At 53.1% G+C, this 24386-nt stretch overlaps 3 protein-coding genes across 4 annotated transcripts; all 3 read left to right on the plus strand.

Annotated features, from left to right (window-relative positions):
- The first annotated feature begins 533 nt into the window (after positions 1-533).
- POLR1B (RNA polymerase I subunit B) lies at positions 534-14302 on the plus strand. The gene is made up of 15 exons (XM_059469409.1): positions 534-718; positions 789-956; positions 2745-2891; positions 3728-3860; positions 4618-4754; positions 5194-5417; positions 6122-6293; positions 7130-7301; positions 8122-8403; positions 8994-9127; positions 9541-9711; positions 10302-10458; positions 11121-11317; positions 11721-11974; positions 12780-14302. Exons 1-15 carry the CDS (start codon positions 575-577, stop codon positions 13657-13659), a joined length of 3372 nt encoding a protein of 1123 aa, XP_059325392.1. The 5' UTR covers positions 534-574; the 3' UTR covers positions 13660-14302.
- A 445-nt stretch (positions 14303-14747) lies between these two features.
- CNPY3 (canopy FGF signaling regulator 3) lies at positions 14748-20389 on the plus strand. 2 transcript variants are annotated; one of them, XM_059468567.1, is made up of 8 exons: positions 14748-14799; positions 14927-15238; positions 15477-15512; positions 18240-18363; positions 18487-18583; positions 18967-19089; positions 19642-19759; positions 19893-20389. In XM_059468567.1, exons 1-8 carry the CDS (start codon positions 14748-14750, stop codon positions 20096-20098), a joined length of 1068 nt encoding a protein of 355 aa, XP_059324550.1. In that variant the 3' UTR covers positions 20099-20389. The 2 variants fall into 2 exon arrangements, with proteins under 2 accessions (XP_059324550.1, XP_059324551.1); XM_059468568.1 differs by lacking the exons at positions 14748-14799; positions 14927-15238; positions 15477-15512 and adding an exon at positions 16428-16563.
- Positions 20390-21005: 616 nt separating this feature from the next.
- GNMT (glycine N-methyltransferase) lies at positions 21006-23275 on the plus strand. Its single transcript, XM_059468570.1, has 6 exons — positions 21006-21266; positions 21404-21531; positions 21842-21955; positions 22466-22608; positions 22752-22873; positions 22969-23275. Exons 1-6 carry the CDS (start codon positions 21061-21063, stop codon positions 23138-23140), a joined length of 885 nt encoding a protein of 294 aa, XP_059324553.1. The 5' UTR covers positions 21006-21060; the 3' UTR covers positions 23141-23275.
- Positions 23276-24386: the final 1111 nt, after the last annotated feature.

Raw genomic sequence — 24386 nt, forward strand, 5'->3', positions numbered from 1 at the left:
GGGGGACCCAGGGGAGCTGGGAATGCGTGTCGGGAGGAGCGCAGCCCGGAGGGACAGAGCTGCGGGGCGGGCTCTGGAGACCGGAGCGGTGCAGGGATGGACGCGCCCCGTGCCCCTGGAGCGGCCGCAGGGATGGACGCGCCCCGTGCCCCTGGAACTGCCGCAGGGATGGACGCGCCCCGTGCCCCTGGAGCGGCCGCAGGGAGGGACGCGCCCCGTGTCCCTGGAGCGGCCGCAGGGATGGACGCGCCCCGTGCCCCTGGAGCGGCCGCAGGGAGGGACGCGCCCCGTGTCCCTGGAGCGGCCGCAGGGATGGACGCGCCCCGTGCCCCTGGAGCGGCCGCAGGGAGGGACGCGCCCCGTGTCCCTGGAGCGGCCGCAGGCAGGGACGCGCCCCGTGCCCCTGGAGCGGCCGCAGGGAGGGACGCGCTCCTGGAGCAGCCGGGAAGGGGCGCGCGCGGAGGGGGCGGAGCCGGGTGCGGAGCGCACGCGCGGGGCCGGGCCGGGAGGCGGTGCGAGCCCGGCACGCGGCGGTCGCGGCGCGCGGCGCTTCCCGTGAGGAGGAGCGCGCGGCATGGCGGGCACCGGGACGGGGCCGCGCCCGGACCCGCACCGGCTGCGGCCGCCGCGGCGCGGCACCACCCAGCGCGACCTCACCAGCGCCCACATCGAGTCCTTCAACTACGCCGTCAGCGAGGGCGTCTATCGCGCTGTGCAGGTGCGGGGGGCGGGGGGCGCGGCGCCCGGCCCTCCCCCGGCCCCGCCGCGCTGACCCGGTGCTGTTGCAGGATGTGCCCTCGGTGGAATTCGCGCTGAAGGAGACCCGGCTGGCGCTGACGCTGGTCGGCGTGTCCATCGCCCCCCCCGCCGTGCCGGCCGGGACGGTGTGCCAGGAGAGGAGGGTGTTCCCGGCTGAGTGCCGCGGGCTCCGCAGCACCTACCGCGGCAGGATCACCGTAAGTGCCCGCCCGCCCCGCACACGCGTGTCCCTGTCCGGGCTGAGCCCCGCACACGCGTGTCCCTGTCCCGGCCCTGTGCTGTATTTTTAAAGGTCCCTTCCCGGCTCAGCGATCTCCGGGGGGTTCAGGGAGCGCTGTCCCCCGCGGGCTCTGGGGTGTTGTTGATGATGTGTGGCCTCGCTGTTTTTCCCTGCGCATCAAACTTGTCGTGGTCCGGCCCCGCTGCCCTTCTTTCCCGTTTCTCCGGCTTGGAAGAGCTTGGATGGAGACCCGTGTCATCCCCGAGAGCAGCATAATCCAGATCTTGTTTCTGCAGGAATCCAGGTTTCAAAAGCAGCGTTGCTCCCGTGCACAAGTCCAGAGCTATAAATCTCTCCTGTTCACAGGTTCATGGGTTTTGTGAAGTGCTTTGAAATTTACCTGAAGAGGAAGCATCCCCAGCAAATATTTTCCTTTGCAGTGTGAAGGGATTGCACATTGCTGTTTTCTATTGAAATGATGTATTTGTGTCTGAGCTGATTGTTTATGTGAGGCACCTGGTGCAAGGGAGTGCTTGCTTGGATTTTCAGGTTTTTTGCTTTTCTTTTTTGTTGTTTTATTATTATTATTATTATTATTATTTGTTTGAAGCTGTACACCTTGCCATGATAAGAGCCACTCTAAGTGCAGTACCTTATCTGAAAATGAAAGTGGGGCAGTGCAGATTGTTCACAGCTGTATTCCCAGTGGATCTTAGATTTTCCTGAGCTACAGCTGATTTTGTTTTTCTTACCTGAATTATTTCCCATCTCTTTTTTTTTCCCCAGTGTCTGTTTAATTATTTTTTGAACGCTTGGAGCAGTTAGAACAGTTTGCTGTGCCTTGTGTGAAAAGGCATTGCCTTGCGCTGCCCTTCCCCGCCCATGCACAGCAGAAAACAGTCAGTAATCACTCCCTGTTTCCACCGTGCTGCTTTAGCTCCATGTTCCTCCCTCAGTTCCCACTGCCCCAGGATGGGATGTGAGCCCCAGCCTGCTGAGCAGCTGTAGACCCTTAGTCATCACTTCAGGTGTAGACAAGGCTGCCTCATGGATTTAAAGGGGCACAATAGCATTCCCTTCCCTTTTCCAATAATTTCTGAGACTCAGTTTACTCATTTTTGCTGCTGCCAGATGTTGAACCCATGTTCCTGTGTTGCAGTGCCAGTGTTTCTCTCCTGCAGGACAGCAGCTCTTCTAACACCCATCATTCTGCATGTAAAGTTAAGATTCTTTGCTCCCACAGTTTCCCTTCACACACACTGCCAGAACTTGTTAATAAATTTTCTTTCCTGCATGCTTTTCTTTCTTGGTTTTCAGATCACTCATGAACGTGCTGAGTGAAGAAAGATTTTGTCAGGCCTGTAGTGTGGATGTCTTTTCAGTGGACACTTGCTGTCTTCTTCGGCTTTTAAGTGTTACCTTCTGAAGTTTCCTTTCCAGTCCAGTGGCTGCCTTTTTTTATTCATGCTGCTCTGTTGAAGGGTCTGGAAGGCAAAGGATGCCAGACCAACCTTGTTCACTCAGCCAGCAGCTTCTTTACCTGACTCCAGCCTTGTATGATTTTCTTCTGTAACCCCACATTGACTGCTCCCCAGAGTGTAATCTTTATGCATGTATCTACTGGGTTTTTTTCATTATTGCTACCATTTTACAGTGCTACAAGTCTGTCCAACTGCTTGTGGTTGTGTGAAAGGTACAGTTTCTATAGCAGGAAGCATTGAAAGGGCACCTTAACTTGCTCACTGTTGGTGTTGTGTTGTTTTAGGCCGACATCAGCTGGTCAGTGAATGACATGCCCCAGGGGACTATCAGACAGCCCTTGGGGTACATTCCAATCATGGTCAAGTCCAAATTGTGCAACCTCTGTGGTTTTTCTCCACAAGACCTTCTGCAGCACCATGAGGAGGAAGAGGTAACGGGGATTTTGAGGGTCAGGAAAGTCTGTGTTTTACCTGGGCCATTTGTCAGGTCACCTTCTCTTTGCAGGGCTTGAACATTGATATTTTGTTTCAAGTTTGACTTCCCATTTTCTCTTGAAAGCAGATTGCCTTTGGGGGCTCGATGAAGCAGCTTGAGAAGTTTGCAGCTGTGGCTGTTCTTGAGCACAGGGATCTGTTTGGTGTCAATCCCTACAGTTTTGGTATAGAAACTCTCAGCTGCTGCACAGCAAATGAGAGTGCTATGAAGGGGACTCTGTGGAAGGAAAGATTTGGAGAACAGGCATTGAAAGACACAATTCCATTCCCATTTGTCTTCTGCAGCTTTTTCCCTGTCTCCCCAGTAGCATGTTAGCTGTCTATAACTGAATACAGATTTGTTTAGCACTGCATTTTGAACTCATAAAAAAAGAGAAAACTACAAAAGAAAATCAGAAAAGTAAGCTTGTTTGTGATCAGACAGAGATATTTTGCTCTGAAAACCCTTCTGGTTTGTAAACTCAGTGTGAGAACTTCAGAGCTTTTTTAATTACTTTAAACAGTTAATGTCTGCTATTCAGATATGTTGCATTGATCACAAAGGTTTTTTCTTCCTCTAAATTGTGGAACATGCATCCTTTTTCTTGCGCTCTGCTACATTTAGACTTCATAAGTGTGAGTGCAGCCTTTCCAAAAGCAGTGCTGAATCATGTCTTGCTATTTCCCATTAAATGTTTGGTTTTCATTTATAGTACAGGCATTTTTTTCTTTTACTCACAATGCCAATTCTGAGTTTCTGAGTGTATTAAAATGATTTCTCTTCTCCTTCCAGGAAATGGGAGGCTACTTTATCATCAATGGCTTAGAAAAAGTAATCAGGATGCTGATTATGCCCAGGCGAAACTTCCCTCTTGCAATGGCAAGACACAAGTGGAAAAACAGAGGCCCTGGTTTCACAGAGTATGGTAAGCTCAGCAGTTCCCTGCAGCATCCTACTAACAACTGCTTGAGGACAAACAGGAGTGACCATCTGTAGCTGAATTTTGGTAGTTTTGTTACAGTTCTTGTGTAATGTTAATATTTTTTGCTGCACGTAAGAATAGAGGGTAAACACCCCACGAGCAAGAACAGGGACTTGCCTTGTGGGAGCTGTCTGACTTTCCCTTTGTCATGTATACTCAGTAAAACCAGTTTAAAATTGAATTAAGCCAGCAAATGTTAAATAGCATTTTAAACTCAGGTGTTGCTCGTTGCTGATTTGACTGGACCATGGTGCTTGAGCACACACTGTAGTTCCACTGTAGCTGGTTTATTTCAAGGCAGTACCAGATTAGATGGTCCTTTTTTGTTTTATTTTTCTTTGTCCTGCAGATGATAGTGTAGAGCTGGACCAGGAAACACTGCTGCTGCACTTCCACCCAAACACAGAGATAAGAGTGCCATTAGGAGCAGTAATTGTTTGTTACTCTGTCCTACAACCAAAGGTTACAAACAGGGTAGTTGAGGCCTGGGTCTTTCTTTAAAAACTTCTTGCATCTTCCATGAAGTTTTTAAAGACCAGTGTTTATTTGAAGTGGCACACTGACAGTGAAGTGTAATCATGTTCTCAGCCATCAAGCACCAAAGTTTCCCTCATGAATTGTCTCACACCTCCTTGGACATGACACAGTGATGCAGCCGCTTGGTTTTGTGCAGCTCGTGCTGATGTTGTGATTTTTGCAGGGGTGGTGATGCACTGTGTCAAGGATGAGCATACTGCAATAAATATGAACCTTCACTACTTGGAAAATGGCTGTGTCATGTTGAATTTCATTTTTCGCAAAGAGTTGTTCTTCCTCCCCTTGGGATTTGCTCTGAAGGTGAGCAATGAATGCTTGTCATTTTTGTATTGAATAAACACAGAAGTTTTGCAAAGCATTTTTGTTTTAAGTAACGAGAAGAAGCTAATTCCACTTGGAGTGTTTTCAGTGATTTGGGAAATGTCATCCAAACTGTGCAACACTAATCAAACAGTCTGCAGCAGAGGAAGTGTCTATAGGGATAAGAGATGAGGGGAGAGTCACACACTCATGGTTTTGTGGGGTTTTTCTAATGAATGGTCTGGGTGGAGATCATTATCAGTGTATGAATATCCCCTGCATTACTCTCTAAGCATCTCAACCCCACAGCATTTTGCAGTTTTCATTGTGGAAGGGCATTTCTAGAGCACTGGGTTAGTATACAGCCTTAGTTCTTTAGCTGTATTTTGTAGACAGGTGTTTTCTTATTTTTCTGATCTGATAAACTTCTGTCTCTCAGGCATTGGTTGATTTCCCAGACTACCAGATTTTTGAAGAGCTGGTGAAAGGAAGGGAAGATGACACCTTTTTTGCAAACTGTGTCACTGAGATGTTGAGAGCAGTGGTGGATGCTGGCTGTTTGACACAGCAAAACGTCCTGGACTACCTGGGAAAGAGCTTCAGAGTGAAACTCAACCTGCCTGAGTGGTACAGCAACGAACAGGCTGCAGATTTCATTCTGAGGTCTGTATGTGGCTGGGATCCAGTGTCACTGTGTTGAATTTACAGGCATGTGTGAGAGTATTATAATGATATGTGTTTTAATGGATTGACACAAAACAGTTTCACAAGAGGGTGACAGTTTTTATTTAGATGGCATTTTTGTGATGTCATTGATAAAAGACACAAAGGTTGAGGAATAGAAGGTTAAAGCTTGCTCTGATCCATTTGGTGAACAGAAATTCTGCAGTTTATTATCAGTTTCACCAAATCTCTGTCAATTCTGAATAATTTTTATCTTTTAAAATGGCAGAAAAGAAATGCTTTAAAATCTTCTTATGTGAGATAATTTAGAAAGCAGTGGAAGAATTTGCTTTGAGACTGTCAGTGTGGCAGGCATTCAACTAAAAAATTCATTTTTCTGTTAAAGTAGGTGTTTGCTCTTCTTCCAGCTTTAGGAATTAGATGTGGTTTTCCTTTTTTGTTTGTGCTAGACTGTTGCTCAGCCCACAGTTTTCCATACATGCCTTGATAGCAGTGGAGATTTGGAGTTTCTGTGACAGGACACTGATAGTGCTAACAGAAATATTTTGTAGTTTACGTCTACTTGTCTTGTTAGGCTTTTATTTTAAAAATATTGGTTTACAATTATTTTGGAGAGACCTGAAGAACATGAAGCTAGCATGAAGAGATCATGGTAGTTGTCCTTCTTCTTTCTCTTCCTTCAGCAATTGTATCTGTATTCACCTGACCAATAGAACTGAAAAGTTCTACCTGCTCTGTATGATGACCCAGAAGCTCTATGCTTTTGCCAAAGGGGAATGCATGGAAGATAATCCAGACAGTCTTATGAATCACGAGGTGCTTACCCCAGGACAGCTTTTCCTTATGTTCTTAAAGGTAAGGGCATGGCTCCCATATCTTTACATTTCTTTACACATCAGAAAGTTGGTAACATGCTTCTGACTTAAACAGGTAACTTACTACTAATCTACTCCAATTCAATTTATAGGGATTCCTCATTTTAGGGTGCTGGGAGTAGAGAAGCTTAACTGTCCCATGAAGTTCACTGTGCAATAGTAGTTCTCATCCCCAAATAAGATACTTCCCTGTGTTATTACATATTTCTATAATCTTTCTTTTCCCCTTTAGCCAGAATTTTCTTTAGCGTTGTTTTTTTACAAGCCTGTAAAAAAATCTCTACTACTTGAGTGGTTTGAAAGTGAACTTGGGGAAGCATTTTAGTGCTATAAAAAACAGCTACTAGGAACCAGAAAAAGTTGTTTTCCTGCCTAGCTCTTGCTGTCAGATCAGCAAGGGAGTGAGTTAACAGCCCTTTTTTTTTTTAATCCAGAAATCCTAAATAGTCTAAAGCAGACAGTAGGCACAGTGTGCACTGTATACAGAGTTATCCTTGTGGTCAGATGATAGGTACAGTTTCTGCTTTATGAAATTCTCTTATTGTGCTTAATTTGCCAGACTCATCACCATTCTGGGTGGAAGTGATTGCCAAGCTGTTGTGTGGGTGTTTTCCTTTTAGTTCTGTGTTGACATATACCATCAGCATCTTGATAGAATGAAGTCAGTGTTGGAAATAAGTCTGAAAAACTGTCAGTTCCTTAAAAGTTGTCCATCTTGCTAATTTCAGAGGTGTTCTGTGGTATGTACAACTGATGTTCTAATTCAAGCCTTTCCTGTCTTGTTTTAATTTTAAATCTCTCACTTTTAAACCGTAGGAGAGGCTTGAAACCTGGCTGCAATCTGTTAGGTTTGTTTTGGAGAAAAGAGCAGAAAAGACAGATATCAGCCTAAATACAGACAGCCTGGTGAAGGCATTCGGCCTGGCACCAGACTTCACCAAGCCATTTGAGTATCTCCTTGCAACTGGTAACCTGAGGTCTAAAACAGGTAATTCTGCAGGCTTAAGGTGACCTTTTATTTTCCTTTTTTCCTGTAAAACAAAATGAGGAACAATGTAAAATTGAGCTCTTAACTGGAAACAACTGCTTGTAGGCAGACATTGTACACTGTGACTGAATTGCTAGAAGGGGTTTGAAGAAGGGGATAGTTGAGGAAAAAAGGCAAGATTTATGCACAAGCATAGGCATTGTGCACGGTACAGAACAGGTTAATTATGAAAGCAAAGCCTCTACCCAGATGAATGGTTGAAATTAAATTTAACATTGTCCAAAATGGGGACCATAATTCGATTTGCTTTCCCAAATATTATTTTGTCTTAGAAGGTGCAATGCAGAGAAGGGGCATTTTTAAATCACAACTGCCCCATGAGTCATGTGAGCTTAAATGGAGAGAAACTGGTTTATCTGATGTAAATTCAGAAATCTGATGTAGATTCAGATTTATCTGATGCTTCCCTGAAGTATCCCATATGATAGTGTTGTAATGGAGTGCCCACTAGAAAATGAAATTAGATTATAAACCTGTAGAATTTTGGTAATACATACCAGCTGCAAATTCCTATTCGCTTCACTGGCAATTACTTCCTCATGTTTGTGAAAGGAACTAGATTTTAAGGAATAGCTTGGCATTTAAAGTCTCTAGGTCTCTTACAGGTCACTGAGTTGCCTATGCAAGTGCACCTGCCTTGTTGAGATCCAGTGTGAGCATCTTTAGGGGTTGTCAGTGAAAAATAAGAAACTGCCTTGTAACATCCTGTGTTTGTTGAAGCTGGATGAGCTCCTGCCATAATCTCCCCTTTGTTCCCTAGGGCTGGGCATGCTGCAGGCCAGTGGTCTCTGTGTGGTGGGGGACAAGCTGAATTTCATCCGCTACCTCTCCCACTTCCGCTGCATCCACAGAGGGGCGGCGTTCTCCCAGATGAGAACCACGACCGTGCGCAAGCTGCTGCCCGAGTCCTGGGGCTTCCTGTGCCCCGTGGACACCCCAGATGGAGAGCCCTGTGGGCTCATGAACCACATGACAGCTCTGTGTGAAATTGTCACTGAGATGGTGCCCGTGACAGACATCCCGCCTTTGTTATGTTCCCTGGGTATGTTTCACTGGCCTGATGGTTTAGTGAGGTGCCTGGGAAGGGTTCTTCACACAGCATCACAGCACACTGCTCAGTCGGGAAGTAAAATCAAGTTTGACTTACTGGGCTTCTGCTTAGTGGTAAACAACACATTGCTTTGTACAGGCACATCAGCCTGTAAAATTCAATGTTAGTGCTGTAGTGTGAGGATGTTCACTGAAGCACAAAGAATTGCACAGGGAATTTCTCAAAGCTCTGAGAAACTGGACTAAAATAAAACAGTAACTTTGTAATGACTTGAATTGAACTGCAGTTCACTTGTGATTACCTTCAATAATGAAGGTAATCAGAGAATAATTTAGAGAATGAGAGAATAATAATAAGAACCCTTATTTCAGTCAGAAAAATGGGGAGGGGGGTGACATTCTATGTTGTAAGTGTTTTTCATTTTCCATTGAACCTGCCTATGGCTTTGCTGAGAATTTTTTGATGTCTCAGAAAATTTCTAGGTGTGAACTGAGAAGTGCAGAAATAACTCCGGTCTCTTGTTTGCTTTTTTTTTTTTTTTCTTTTTTGCTGTTCTGTCCATCAACCCCGTGTTGCCACAGGTGTCACCCCCATTGATGCAGCTCCAAGCCAGCCTTACTCAGAGTGCTACAGGGTTGTGCTGGATGGCTCCATGGTGGGCTGGGTGGAGCAGGAGCTGGCTCCCGAGATTGCACAAACTCTCCGCCATTTCAAGGTTTGTTGTCCTGTTTGGAATGTTTCTTAGTTAAACATCTTCAACATGCAGTGGTAGAAAATAGCAATGTTTGGAACTTCTTAGGCTTCTTTTTTTTTTTAAATCTGACCCAGTAATTTATCTTTGGCTGTGTATTGGTATTTGAGTGTGCTTTTGTGTTACCTTTTTTATGTATCATCTGTTGGTTTATGAAGTTACAGTTTTTGAAAGAACATTTTCTTGGAAAAGGCAAGATAAGACATATTCTGGCTTTTTTGGTGGAGATTTTTCTAAAAGTATTTCTAAGAACTCTTCTCTGTAGATTTTAATTAGTGGCTACACCAGTGGTTGACATTATCATTGTGTGACCAGGTGGATGCAATTTAGTTAAACTTGGTTTGTGCTTCTAGCTTGTTATTTCTTTGCACCAACAGATCACACAAGAGAAGAGGTTTCCTGCACGGGCAGAAGTGGTCCTTATCCCAATGACAGGAAAACCCAGCCTGTATCCTGGGCTCTTCATTTTCACTAGCCCTTGCCGGATGGTGCGGCCTGTCAGGAACCTGGCCTATGGAAAGAATGAATGGATTGGGACTCTGGAACAGGTGGGGTTTGCATGTTCCCATGTTACAGAGGTACCTGGCATCAAAAATGGGTTTGGTGAATATTTGTGAAAGGAGCTGAGGATGAGGCTTGTGTTGAAGAGCTGGAATGGGTGACAGAAGGAGCTTTTTCACTCCTGCAAATTGATTTCTGGTAAATGTCATAGCTGGACTGTAGAGATCTTTTTGAGATCTTCAGATCTGCACTTGGTATTAACTTTGTGAAGATTTGAAGTGCAGAATTGCTGTGCTGTGTGTACCATGTCATCTTGTGTTACATCTTGTTTGCCAGATGGCTCCTGGGCAGCCAAGCAGTGGATTGCAGGGGAGCTCGTCCACTTGGAACTATTAAAGTGGGAGGCAGAAAGGAGGACACATTACTGCAGTTCTGTATTTCAGGATTCCTTCCATGCAGCTAATCTGTGATAGGTGGTTTACCAGCTGTCTGATTTGTCTTGCTAATACACTACAGTGCAGGCAACACCCACAGCTAAAACTGAAATGGACAGAAAGCTGTCGGAGACAGCTTTGTTTTGTTTCCTTCCCTTTAAAAGAAGGAAATGTACAAGCATTATCCAATTGGATGTTTGCAGATCTTCATGAACGTGGCCACACTGCAGTCAGAGGTGGTGCCTGGAGTGACCACTCACCAGGAGCTCTTCCCTCACAGCATTTTGAGTGTGGTGGCCAATCTCATTCCCTTCTCTGACCACAACCAAAGTCCACGGAACATGTACCAGTGCCAGATGGGTAAGTGCTGAAGTAGCCAGGGCTGCAAGACCTTGGGCAGAGGGATTAACACCTCATAATCATATATATATATATATATATAATATATTAAAAATATATGTATTAAAAATTTATATATAGGATTTATACCTCTAGTATATTGAATTTCTGACAGTATTTTCAGAAAGATGTCCTTAAAACACTGCTTCTTTCTCATGTTTTTCTGTACATAGCAATATGACCATTCAAAACTCCATTCCCTTGTCTGGATATTTATGCTGCAGAAGCAAATGCTTTTTGGCCTGGAAATACATAACATGGGCTTTACTCTGGGAAACACTGGAGGGAAGACACACATACATTCCCCCCAAAAATGACAAAACAAAACAAGTAAACACACAAAAAAAAAATCTCTAAGTAAGCAAAACCAGAAGCACCACACCAGCCTTAGTGGGGATTTTGAAATTGCAGAAAAGAAAACAAAATTAGATTTAGTCCTTATGAAATGCTGTGAAAGACATTGAGTATTGTGGTTCATAGAAAAATTAGAGCTGGGCTTAGGACAATTATTAAATTCCAAGGGAGTTAAGATTGATAATCCTTCTAAATTTCTAAGTATCTCCAGCTTTTTTCTTAACAAGATACACAGAGGAATAAATCCAAGTTTCCCTCCTTCCCTCCAGGAAAGCAGACCATGGGGTTTCCTGTTTACAACTACAAGGATCGCTCAGATAACAAGCTGTACCACCTGCACACCCCCCAGAGCCCTCTGGTGAGGCCCAGCATGTATGACTATTATGGGATGGACAGCTATCCCGTTGGCACCAATTCCATCGTGGCTGTCATCTCCTACAGTGGCTATGACATGGAAGATGCAATGGTAAGCCACCAGAAGGAAAAAAATCCTCATTCATTCACACCTGTGAATGAATTAGATGTGGAGCACTGGGAGTAGGGGTGATACTCAGCTGAGAGGACCCTGCTTTCTGTCTGTGCTGGTGCTCACACCTTTTGGGCAGATTCAGCAGCACAGTGGTTGTGTTGTTACAGCAGGCAATGCTGGAAGTGCTGGGAGTAGAGCAGAGCTTTGTTTGTCCAAGGCCGTGGCCTTCCAGCTTTGAAAAATACTTGGTGTTATGTGAGGCTTGAGCTTTTTGGAGTGGTGACTTACTGGGAGGCTTTAAAAAGGCAGTGTTTGTATTTTGGTCTCATGCTTACCTTTGTAAATCTTTTCTTTGAAGTTATCAGCAAGTCTTTAACAGCCCTTTGTTTCTCCTTTTTAGATCGTAAATAAATCTTCCTGGCAGAGAGGATTTGCTTATGGAAGTGTTATCAAGGCAGAGAGCATTGACCTTTCCCTTAAAGCCAGCAGGGCAGGAGATAATTTAGTATTTGGCATCAGGCCTGGCGATCCAAACATTGGGGAGAAGCTGGATGCTGATGGACTGCCTTTTGTAGGGTCTATCCTGCAGCCTGGGGACCCCTTCTACAGCTTCATGAACCTCAACACAGGGGAGACCTTCACTGTGTACTATAAGTAAGTACAGCTTGTCACTCCTGGCTCTGCTCACCTTTCCCTGCAGATGTTCCCTTTTCTCCTCACATAATAGCGTCCATGGTGTGACAGAGAGCATGAAGTTCATGCTGTAGGTGACTCCCAGGCATGTGTCACATCTTTTCTCTAAGCCAGTTTGTGCTGCAGAGATGGCTTATCCCAGGAGGATGTTTTTGTGGTGATTTGCCTGTGCTGGTTGTACGTGGACATGATAACAGTTAAGCTTTCAGCAGACCCCTGGCACATGGAATATCAGTCTGAGGGCTCATCTATAGAAGGAGCACAGCCCTGAACAAGGCACTTGTCAAACCTCACGCTTGGCCTTCCCTTTCTGCTCTGAACTTCCCTTTCTACTGAAGAACTGAATTGAGTTCTTTATTTTGGGATCCCATCAGTATGGTGTGAATTTATTGGTGGTAGGGAGAGGGGCTGCTGCCTTAACACAATGAAAATGGCAGTGGGATGCAGTTTACCAGATACAAAGTGTGATCCAGATTAACCAGGTTGAAATGATCCTCATTTTAAATCATAGGTGGCACATTACCCTATCACCCAAAAGTGGTACTTGAATGGCTTATGGAAGATGCCTTTGTATTGCTTCCTTGCCCTAATTCTTACATAGTCTGAGTTCCCTCACTGCTGAGTAATACTTTGAAAAATTGTGGTGTTTCTCAGCTGTCCAAAGGCATTTTATAAGTGGTTTAAGTTTTTTGCTTCATTTTCCTTTTGAAACCAAAAATTATTATCAAACCTGACGCTTTTGCTATGATTGTTCCCACCTCCACAGGAATAAGGAAGTGGGCATTGTGGACAACGTCAGGTTGTGCAGCAACGACCGTGGCACTGGGAAGTTCAAGAAGGCCTGCATCACTGTGAGGGTTCCCCGAAATCCCACCATTGGGGACAAATTTGCCAGCCGGCACGGACAGAAGGGCATCCTGAGCCAGCTGTGGCCTGTGGAGGACATGCCCTTCACAGAGAACGGCATGGTTCCAGACATCCTCTTCAACCCTCACGGCTTCCCCTCCCGCATGACCATTGGCATGTTAATTGAGAGCATGGCAGGGAAGTCAGCAGCCCTGCACGGCGTGTCCTACGATGCCACTCCCTTCACCTTCACCGAGAAGAAATCCGCTCTGAAATACTTCGGTGAGACTCTGGCCAGCGCGGGTTACAACTACTTTGGCACGGAGAAGATGTACAGCGGCATCAGCGGGGTGGAGCTGGAGGCAGACATCTTCGTGGGTGTGGTGTACTACCAGCGCCTGCGCCACATGGTCTCCGACAAGTTCCAGGTGAGGACCACGGGGCCCCGAGACGCCGTCACCAACCAGCCCGTCAAGGGCAGGAACGTGGAAGGGGGCATCCGCTTCGGCGAGATGGAGCGCGACGCTCTGCTGGCCCACGGCACGTCCTTCCTGCTGCAGGACCGCCTCTTCAACTGCTCCGACGGCTCCGTGGCCTACGTGTGCACCAGCTGTGGCAGCATGACGTCCCCTGTGCTGGAGAAACTGTCCCAGGCCTCCGTGACCAGCAGCAGGAGGTACTCCTGCTCCGTCTGCGGCGAGGTGGATGCCATCGAGGTCGTCCCTGTGCCCCACGTCTTCCGCTACTTCGTGGCTGAGCTGGCGGCCATGAACATCAAAACAAAGCTCAGTGTGGAGTAGCTTGGTCCTTGGCGTGGTGATGGTTGGAGGGAGGAGGCACATGTCAATTCTTGTCGCTGAGTTTCAGGTATTAAGTCAGTTCTCAGGTTCTTCAAAAGAATTCAAAAGAATGTTTGTATTGTGACAGGGTGCTTGCCAAGCTGTAGGTAGGGCAAGGAAAGATGGCTCTGTTGGTTTGTTTGGACTTCCTAAAGGATCACCAGCTATTGAGATGTGTATGAAAATCAGGCAATATTGCTGCTCCACCCAAGCTCCTGGGTTGAGAGTGATGGGGTTCTTTGAATTTGGGCTGAAACTGTAGGTATGAAGAGGTCATAAAACAGCATGAGGTGAATGCTGGAAATTACAAAAAAAAATTTTTTTGTTGTTTTTTTCAAAAAAAATCTTTGGAAAATGTATGCCTTAATGATGGGGTTGTGTTGAAGTTATTGTTTTCTTTTTATTTCAATACATGTGCCTTGAGTCATAAAGAAGGTGGCACAAAGTTCTGCTGCGTGAAGCCACGGCCTTGACTGCAAGTAACCAAGGCTGCCCTGCAAGATGTGTCCTGGAAGCGTTTGGTGTCACCAAGCCGAGCAGTGCTGGGCTTTGGGGTTTGTTTTGGTGCATTTGGCTGAAGAAGAATAAAACAGATGTATTTCCAGCCTGGCTCGCGCATGGATCTTGTAGGAGCTCGTCCTCCTTAAGTCCCCAGCAGCTGCCACCCACCCCACCCTGTCCCAGGGTGCCACCTGCCCTGGTCACCGCGGGGCCGAGCGTGTGTCCCGGGCACAACCGTACCCTGCGGTGCAGCCCAGAGTCCTTTTGTAGTTTATTCTTCACCTGCCGGCAGCGCTGTGCTGGGCCGGGGGTGCTCCCGGGGCTCGGCGGGCGGGAGGCGGTGGGGGTATCCCGGGGGGCGAAGTCCCGATGTGCAGCACCCCCGGGGCCGGGACTCGCTCCGTGGCGCTCCGTGGGAAGCAGCAGCGGCGCCGGCGGGGCGGAGCGGGGCTGTACCCCCGGCGGGAGGGCCCCGCAGCCCCGGTGGGCGGCGCAGCTGGAGCTGCGGCGGGGGCTGAGCCCCGGCGGCCCCAAGCGCTGCAGCTGCCATGGAGCTGCTCCGGGTGCTGCTGGCTGCCGCTCTGCTCCCGCTCCTGCCCCGTGAGTACCCCCGGGACAAAGCCAGGAGGCGGAAAGGCGGGGTGCCACCCAGCCTGGATGCAAAGGCTGAGCCGTGCTGGGTGGGATGTGTGAGGGAAGCAGTGCCCCTAAACCTTGTGTCCCTCAGCTGGCAGGGCAGCCGTGCCACTGCCTACTCTGACCCCGCCACTGAGCATGGTGCTGGCCGGGCAGCGCCGGCAGCTGGTGGTGTGCGTGGTGAGCGACCTGGCCCCCAGCTCTGGCCACGCCGTGTGGATCTCCGGTGGGAACGGCAGCGTCCTGCAGTCCTTTGCCTATGGCGCCTCCCAGGAGGATGGTGGATCCGTCTGCTCCGTCTCCCTCCTCTCCAGTGATCCCCCGCGCGAGAGGGAACTCGCCTGCCATGTGGGGGCCAACAGGAGCTCCCCGTCCCACAGCTCCCACCCCATCCGCATCTCGGGTATGGCCCTGCTGCCACCCCTCTGCCTGCCTTGGCCGCTGCTGCCCAGCCCTGTGGGTGGGTGCCCTGCCGGCCCCCGAGGAGGGAGGGCAGGGCAGGGCCTCTGGGGCCGGCAAGGAGCAGGTGTGAGGCTCTAGGGGCAAACTGTCCCGATCACAGGAAGGGGTTTGTGGCTGGCCCTGCCATGCACCTGGTGCTGGGCTGCCACTGCCTCCCCAGCTGCTCTTTCATCCCACAGGCAACGAGGAGGCAGCAGAGCTCTGTAGCACAGCTGGTGAGTCTCTGGCCCCTGCCTGCTGGGAATGGCAGCTGCCAGGGAGAAAGCCCTGGCAGTGGCTTGGCTGGGGATATGTCGTGGTTGGGATGGGCTTTCCCAGTGTTGTGGGACTGGGGAAGTGGGAGGGAAGCTTCACCTTGGTGGGAAGAATGGGGAAACTGGGTCAGAGCCAGCTTGCCCTCAGGAACAGCATGAGGGTGACATGAGGTGTCTCTGGAATGTGTAAAGATCCCAAACATGGCCCCATGGCAGGCCTGGGAAGGACGTGGGCGCAGGGGGGTGTCTGTGGCAGGCATCACCTCACCCTTCCATTGCAGTGTCACCGGCCCCTGCCTTGGCAGCGCTGCTCATGGCTGTCCGTGTGGTGCTGCTGAAGGTCTTGCTCTCTGATGCCGTCCTCACCTCCATCCTCCTCGCCCAGAGCTGAGAGCATGAAGGGTAAGTCCCCCTGGTTTGGCGTAGGGCTGTGGCAGTCACTGGAAATATTCTGGAGACTAGAGAGGGGACCCGCCCAGTGGAGGAGGGAGAAGACCCAGTGTTGGCTGGGGGAGGTACAGGATGGGAATCTTGGCTTGAGGAGACAAGAGAGAGGAGCTGATAAATTTCTGTGGGTGGTAGGGCCTTGGAATTTCCTGGAGGATGGGAAGGGGCCCCAGGGTACCTCGGAGGGAAGGTTTCCCTTACTCCAGAGGCAGGGAAGGCCCCGGCGGTTGTGTGGGTACCCCGCGGCTCCCCCGCGGCCACGTGCGCGCCCCTTCCCACGTGGGCGCCCGGCGGGACCGCCCGGGGGCGGTGCCACGCGGGCCGCGCGCCGCCAGGATTGGCTGGCGGCGGCCGGCGGGGATTGGTCACGCGGGGCACGCGCGGCTCCGCCATTGGCGGGCGCGGCGGGGTCGCCATGGTAACGGGCGGGGCGGGGCGGGAGCGCGCCCCGGAAGCGGAGTCATGGCGGCGGCGGCGGGGGCAGTTTTGCTGATGCTGCTGATGGCGGCGGCGCTGGCGGGGGGCGACGACTCGGACTGGGTGCGACTGCCCAGCAAGTGCGAGGGTAAGCGGGGCCTCGGGGGACCGGGCTGATCGGCGGCCGCCCGCTGCCTGCTCGGGCCGGGGGTTGCTGGTGCGAGGCTGCGCCCCCGCGGGCTGCTCCTTTGCCCGCCTCCTGCCCGCGGGCATCGCCGTTACCGGCAGCCGCTTGATCGCCTGCCGGTTCGTAGCTGGGACTGGTCGTGTGTGCTGCTTACAGTTTGGTCTCCGTGATGCTTCCAGTCTGAGTATCCCTTTGGTTCGCAGGCAGTCCGGGGTAGGTCATGACGGGCATTTGCTGCCTGGTGCGGTTTCCTCTGCCTTTGTTGTACAGGCACATGTGGAGCTGGACAGCTAAGAGAAAATTTAAAAAAAATAGAGAGTTCTTTACAAAACTTTCCCTGCCGAGGAAGCAGCTCTGGAGATGCTGATGTCCGAGTTCTGCTGTGGCACCAGTGTAACCTCAGAGAAGCATCAGAGCAGGCACTGACCACACTCTGCTCCTCTTCCTGCCCAGGCTTCCAACCTGTGTCAGTGCTCAGCCAAAGCCGCAGGGAGCATCTGGATAGCTGGACTCAACGCTGAGCACTCCTGGCATGTGTGGGGACACTGCAGCAGGTGTGGTGTGGAGGGAAACATCCTTGAGACCCAAGGGCCTGCAGGAAGGAGAGATCATCCCACAGTTGCCTCCAGCCCCCTGTGCCAGCAGAGAGAGGATTGTGCAGGAGGTGCACACAGGGCTTCTCAACACTTCATGGGAGCTCTGGAGAAGCCACCTTGCTCTCTTCCTGCCTGGGGCATCTCTCAGCTCACATAATTGCCTGGCAGAAGACACTGGCTCATTGCTGTCAGACCATTCCTGCTGAAGCTTGGCACTTCTCCTAAAGTGGAGCTCAAAGGAGAGGTGGCTCATGACAAACAGGACCCCACAGCACTGGACAAAGCTTTCTCCAGCCTCCTGAGAAATTCCCCTGTTTTGGGGGGAGGAATAGCCACACCATGCCTGGCTTCCATTCCTCCCCATTCCCACTTGTAAACCCCTGAGATATTTCTCCTGCTGTCTGTTTCTATAGCTCTATTGGGCTCTTTTTACAGAAGAAATAAAGCCTTCTTTTTTAGCTTTATAAAAATAACCCTGCATTGTGTTCTAAATCTGTTGATGATGTGGTCTCTGCTGCAGGCAGAGCCCCAGGTTGTGTTGGTAGAGGTCACAGCCAGCACTTTGTGCTCTCACCCAGCCCAGCGAGCCCTGCCAGCTGCTCAGTGTCCCCAGCACAGCCCCAGTGTCCCCAGGGCACTGAGAGCACAGAACCAGCACCAGGTGGGACCAGGTGCTGCCATCACAAGAAGAAGCTCTGAGCCATGCTGGGACTTGCACTGTGAAAGGACCCCGTGCTCTTCCAAAAGGAGGAGAGCAGCTTGTGGCAGGGAGGTGGAGGCTTTTGGGGGCAAAGCTGAGCCTGTGTGACTTCCAGCTGTGCCACAGCAGCTGGTTTACACTGAAACATTGGTTTGGGTGCTCCTGCTTCAAGTGATCTCCAGTGGAAGCAGCTGAGCCATTCCTGGTTATCTCTCTGGATGGCCAAAATGTGTTTTGTGCTCACAGCAGCTTTGGCCTGCCCAGTTCCTGGGCTGGTTCTTGCTGCTCTTTGTCACAACAGTGACAGCCCCTAAAGCCTTTGTGCTCTCTCCTTCCCATAGTGTGCAAGTATGTGGCAGTGGAGCTGAAATCCGCCTTCGAGGAGACTGGCAAGACCAAGGAGGTGATTGACACCAAGTATGGCTTCCTGGACGGGAAGGGCTCTGCTGTCAAGTACACACAGTCGTAAGTGACAGTGGGACAGGAGGCTCCTCTGCTGTCACTGCCTCTGGAGCTGGGGCTCTGGGAGGCTGACCCTGTGCCCTGGCTGGGGGCCCACACCAAGCCTGAGCCTTTCTCTGCATGCAGGGACATCCGGTTAATTGAGGTGACAGAGAACATCTGCAAGCGGCTGTTGGATTACAACCTGCACAAGGAGAGGAGCGGCAGTAACAGATTTGCAAAGGTGAGGGACGTTCCTCCAGTTCCTGCTCCCAAATGTGCCTCACCCATCCATCCCTTCACTGCCAGAGTGACAATCCAGGGTCATTCTTCCCATCCTCTGGATCCCCTGATAGTGCCTGGCAGGCCAGGCCACGCTGCCCCCCAAGTCAGATGTGGGGTGCTGTCTTTGGTGGTGGTGGGCAGGCATGGAGGGAGCTTGGGGCTGTCTTCCTCTGGGGTTTGGGACCAGGTTTGCAGAGGGGAACTCGCTGCCACCTGAACTCCCCCCCTGGTAACGCTGATGCCCCCAGGGATCTGGTTTGCATGTTCTGCATGGCTGGGCAGGGTTGTGTGGAGAGAGTGGGAGCCCCACCTCACCAGGCCGTGCTGCTCCCTCCCTCACAGGGCATGTCAGAGACGTTCGAGACCCTGCACAATCTGGTGCACAAGGGTGTCAAGGTGGTGATGGACATCCCCTACGAGCTGTGGAATGAGACCTCCGCTGAGGTGGCTGACCTCAAAAAGCAGGTACTATTACTGCGACCTGAGTGGGTCGCAGAGGGTGAGAGAGAGACGGTGAATCTTGTATCTTGATCAGAAGGCTTATTTATTAATATATGATATATAATACATTATTACTATACTAATATAGAGAGAGGTTTGCAGAGCTGCTAGCTAAGCTAAGAATAGATAGAAAAGAACTCACAACAAAGTTGTGTCTAGGGACTCAGTCCCCCAGCTTGCACTGATGATTGGCCCTTAATTATAAACATAGAAAATGAGCTAATCAAGGTGAATCTTATTGCATTTCACAGCAGCTGATAATAATTGTTTACCTTGTCTTCAGAGGCCTCTGGCCTCCCAAAGACACAGAAATCCAAAAGGAAGGATTTCTGTGGAGAAATGTCTGCGACAGAGGTACCCCACCCTGTGGGACTGGCCCTACAGTGACCTTGTAGGCTGGAGTGGAAGAGGGGAGAGCATCCTGGGAGCAGGATGTTGGCAGGACCTGTGGCAGGAGCCTGGCCCTGGTCCTGCCACACCAGCATGTCTGGAGCTGGGCTCTCCTCTCTGCCCTAGTGCGATGTGCTGGTAGAGGAGTATGAAGACGTGATCGAAGATTGGTACAGGCACCACCAGACGGAGGATCTCTCCCAGTTTCTCTGTGCCAACCACGTGCTAAAAGGAAAGGACACAAGTAAGTCCTGGCTGCTTCCAGGGGCTGAAACAATGCAGGAATGCTCGGGAGGGCAGGGGAGCCTTGCTAAAGCATGGGGAGTCCTGCCTCTCTCAGAGCCCCCTCTGCCCCTCTCTTCTCCTTTTTTCCCTAGGCTGCCTGGCAGAGAAGTGGACTGGCAAGAAGGGTGATTTGGCAAGCGTGGGGGAGAAGCAGAGCAAAAAAAAGAGCGGGAAAAAGAAGAAAAAGGGCCAGAAGGATGAGCGCGAGGGAGCTGCCAGCCTTCCAGACGCAGGGGAGGCCCTGGAGGGGGTCCAGGAGCAGGCTCCGCTCACCCACAGCCCAGCCGATGAGCTGTAGGCGCGCAGGCCCTGCCCCCGGGGCCGCCCGCTCCGGGGTTTCACCCCGCTGTGCCTGTGGGTACCAAAGGAAAAGGGACTTGTGGGGACTTGTGACCCGGGGGAGACCGGAGCGCCTGGCCCCGCCTGGCCAGCCTGGGTGCTATCCCGTGATTCGGTGTCACGGAACCGCCGCGGACCCAGCCCTGCCGCATCCCTGCCGGGGGCTCCAGCTCCGGGAGGCCGCGAGCGCTGCCCCGCCGCCGGCTCCTCTCACGCCGCCGGGACTGTAAATAAAGACGTTTTCCCCAGAGTCACCGCCGCCACTGCCGGCCCTGCTTCTGCTTCTGCTGCTGCTGCTGGGTGCGGGATCGGCGCTGCTGCTGCGGCGCGGGGAGAGGCCGGTGAGGGGCGGGCGGGTCCCGCGGCGCGGGGAGAGGCCGGTGAGGGGCGGGCGGGTCCCGCGGGCCGGGGAGAGGCCGGTGAGGGGCGGGCGGGTCCCGCGGCCCGGGGAGAGGCCGGTGAGGGGCGGGCGGCTCCCGCGGCCCGGGGAGAGGCCGGTGAGGGGCGGGCGGCTCCCGCGGCCCGGGGAGAGGCCGGTGAGGGGCGGGCGGCTCCCGCGGCCCGGGGAGAGGCCGGTGAGGGGCGGGCGGCTCCCGCGGCCCGGGGAGAGGCCGGTGAGGGGCGGGCGGCTCCCGCGGGCCGGGCCCTGACCCGGCCGAGGCAAAGGTCGGGGCCGTGGGGGGGCGCGGCGCGAGCGCTGCCGGGCGGCGCTCATTGGTGGGGGCGCGGCCAAGGGGGCGTGGCCTGGCCGGGGGGCGGGAGGGGCGCGGCGCGAGCGGTGATTGGCCGGCGTGCGGGGGCGGACGCGGCGGGGATTGGCGGGCGCGCGGGGGCGGGGCGCGGCCAGGGGGGCGCGGCGCAGCCGGGCTGAGGGACCGCGGCCGTGTCGGTGTCCGGGTGCGGGTCCCTGACGGCGGCGGGATGGTGGACAGCGTGTACCGGACCCGCTCGCTGGGAGTGGCGGCGGAGGGGCTGCCGGACCAGTACGCGGACGGGCGGGCGGCCCGCGTGTGGCAGCTGTACATCGGGGACACGCGGGACCGCACGGCCGAGTACCGCAGCTGGCTCCTGGCGCTCCTCCGCCAGCACCGCTGCCGCTCCGTCCTGGACGTGGCCTGCGGCACCGGGTGAGGCCCCGCTCCCGCCCAGCTCCCAGGTGTCCCTTCCCCCTGCTTCCCGGGGCCTCGCTGCCCGCGGCCATGCCCAGAGCCCCCTTCCCCGGCCCCTGTGCTGCCCCCGGCCCCGCTGACAGCCGTGTCCCCAGGGTGGACTCCATCATGCTGCTCGAGGAGGGCTTCCAGGTGACCAGCGTCGATGCCAGCGACAAGATGCTCAAGTACGCGCTGAAGGAGCGCTGGGAGCGGCGCAAGGAGGAGCCCTTCGACCGATGGGGTGCGGGGGCTGTGGGGCCGGGAGGGGCTGCAGACACTGACACTGCCCCAGTGCACTGCCCATGACCCCTAGCAGTGCTCAGGCCGCTCGTGTGGGACTGCCGCCGGCCCGGTGGCCTTGCTGCGGGGACCTGACAGTGCCAGCTGCTCGGCAAAGACAAGCCATGGTCCTTGCCTGGCTGGCTGCTCGCCAGAGGCCAGAGCAAGCAGCCACAGGGGCCTGGGGAGGGCTGGGTGATGCTGGGATGGGGTCTCGCAGGCAGGGGAGGCTGTTGGGTGTCCCTGGCCTCATCCATTTCCCTGTGCTGCAGTCATCGAGGAGGCCAACTGGCTCACACTGGAGAAGGACCTGGAGAAGCCAGGGGATGGGTTTGATGCAGTCATCTGCCTGGGGAACTCCTTTGCACACCTGCCTGATTTCAAAGGTGAGTTGGGGCAGGGGAGAGGAGGGGGAGCACCTGTGCGTGCATGGTGTCTTACAGCAAGCTGAGAACGTGTCCCAAGTCATGGCATTGTTGGGATGGGATTACACACAGTGGAGCTGCTCTTTCATGGTGCATCTCTAGGGAGGGTGGAGCTGAGGCCCCACTGCCCCAGTCTGTGACATGAGTGGGCCCACTGGGTTTCATGGTCATGGTGGAGGTTTGTGCATCAATGTACTGCTGTGACAAGGCTGGAGGCACACCCAGACTTGTGCCACAAAGGCGGGTGGTGGGTTTCCCACGTGGCACGCTCTGCTCCAGTGAGGCTGAGAACGTGCCTGAGCTCATGCCACGGGTGGGGCTGTGGGTTCTCCAAGCTGAGATTTGGGGGAAGATGGTAGGGGCAGGTATTTGTGTGTGCATGTCTACGTGTGTACGGGTAAGATGAGGGCATGTCCAGTACAGCCAGTGGGGTACAGCCAGTGCTTGGAGACGCCATAGTTTCCTCTCCAGGGGACCAGAGTGACCACAAGCTGGCCCTGAGGAACATTGCCAGCATGGTGAGGCCTGGGGGTGTCCTGATCATCGACCACCGCAACTACGATCACATCCTGGCCACGGGCTGCGCGCCGCCCGGCAAGAACATCTACTACAAGGTCAGTGGCTGGCACGCCCTGCCCCATCCCAATCCCCTTTGCCCCAGCCCCATGGCCTCAAGGGGGCCAGGCAGCAGGACTGTGCCCAGGCTGGGGGCCACCGAGTCCCCACAGGACACAGACATCCTCCTGTGCTCTCCCAGAGCGACCTGACCAAGGACATCACCACCTCGGTGCTGCTGGTGAACAACAAGGCACACATGGTGACCCTGGACTACACGGTGCAGGTCCCCCCCACTGAGGCAGGGGCAGACCCGGAGCTGAGGTGAGAAGAGCTGCAGAGGTGGTGGCTCCTGCCACGGGGGGTGGCTGGCACTGGCCCCTGCTGTCCCCTGCCTCACCAGCACTGCCTCCTTGCAGCAAGTTCCGCCTCTCGTACTACCCACACCGGCTGGAGGCCTTCACAGCCCTGCTGAAAGGAGCCTTCCATGGAAAGTGCCAGCACACTGTCCTGGGTGACTTCCAGCCCTACACGCCAGGCCAGGCCCACGTGCCCTGCTACTTCATCCACGTCGTGAAGAAGACAGGCTGAGGGGGCTACGGAGATGGGACTGTGGTGGCTGAGAGCTCCAAGCAGCTGTGGGTCCAAGCAGGGGGTGGGGACATGGCTGAGAGCCATCTGGGAGACCCCTCCCCTTAATTAAGAACACTTGTGAGAGCTACCTTGGATCATGGTCCGTGTGTCCCTGTCTGGGCAGGGTATGGGGCAAGGGGGACAGCCACTGCCTCCTCAGGACTCTGTGGAAGGAGGTGCTCAGCCTGGGGGGCACAGGATGGGTGCAGGCACAGCTGCCCCACCAAGGCCCCAGCTGCAGGTGGGGCTTGGGGCTCCCCTTGAAGCGGGAAGGAGGGGTGAGCTGGCTCCCAGGTGCTTGCACACCCCAGCTGAGTCCCTGCAGCACTGCTCACAGCAGTGTGCTGGAACCTGTTATCTCACCTGCACCTCCCAAACAGGTGCTGACTCCTGTTCTTCACACTCCTCAGCCCCACACAGGGGTACCCACTCCCCCACTGGAGCCTCCAGCCGTGCTTCTGCTTGGCTGCAGCTCCCTCCCTCCCTCCCTGGGCAAGATGAGGTGCCCAGATCCAGCAGCACGGAGCAGTGCGGTCAGGGAGAGCCCTGCCTGAACACGCAAAGGCACCAGAGCCAGAGCCATAGGGCTCCAGGCAAGCACCAGCTGCAAACTCACCCGTGGAATGCCAGGAGCTGCTGTGGAAGCAGCCCTTAGCAGAGAAGCTCCAGGGGGAGCAGGCCCTCACAGCCACGCCTGGCCCAGGGATCCAGCTGTCAGCAGGCTCAGTGCCTACAGCAGCTGGGGCAAAACCTGGCACCAGCAACTCCCTGGGCTGCAGAAAGCTGAGGGCAGCTGCAGGCACCTGGCACAGCAGCTGCCAAGCCAGCTCCAGTGCCATTTGTTGGGAAGCAGGGCATGTGCAGTGCCACCAGCAGCTGCTGTGAGGCTGCAGGGGGAGGTGAGGCAGGACCTCAGGGGGTCTGGGCCAAGTGGTGCTCAGCACAAATTAGTGCAGACTGGGCAGCTCCAGGCTGTTCCAGACAAGGTTTGAGTATTTCAAAGGCTGAAGCTCCCCCTTCTCCCTGTGACAAGTTTTTCCTCTCATCCAATGGGAATTTCTTTTCTGCCACTTGCTCCCATTGGCTCATGTCCTGTCACCCAGTGTCTCCAGCAAGAACTGGGCTCCTTCTGCAGAGGGAGCTCAGCTCCCAGCCAAGCAAGTGCCTCTCCCTCAGGCATTCCTCATCCAACAAGAGCTCCAGC

The sequence above is a fragment of the Ammospiza nelsoni genome, chromosome 3, assembly GCF_027579445.1.
Source record: "Ammospiza nelsoni isolate bAmmNel1 chromosome 3, bAmmNel1.pri, whole genome shotgun sequence".
NCBI classification, from domain to species: Eukaryota; Metazoa; Chordata; class Aves; order Passeriformes; family Passerellidae; genus Ammospiza; species Ammospiza nelsoni.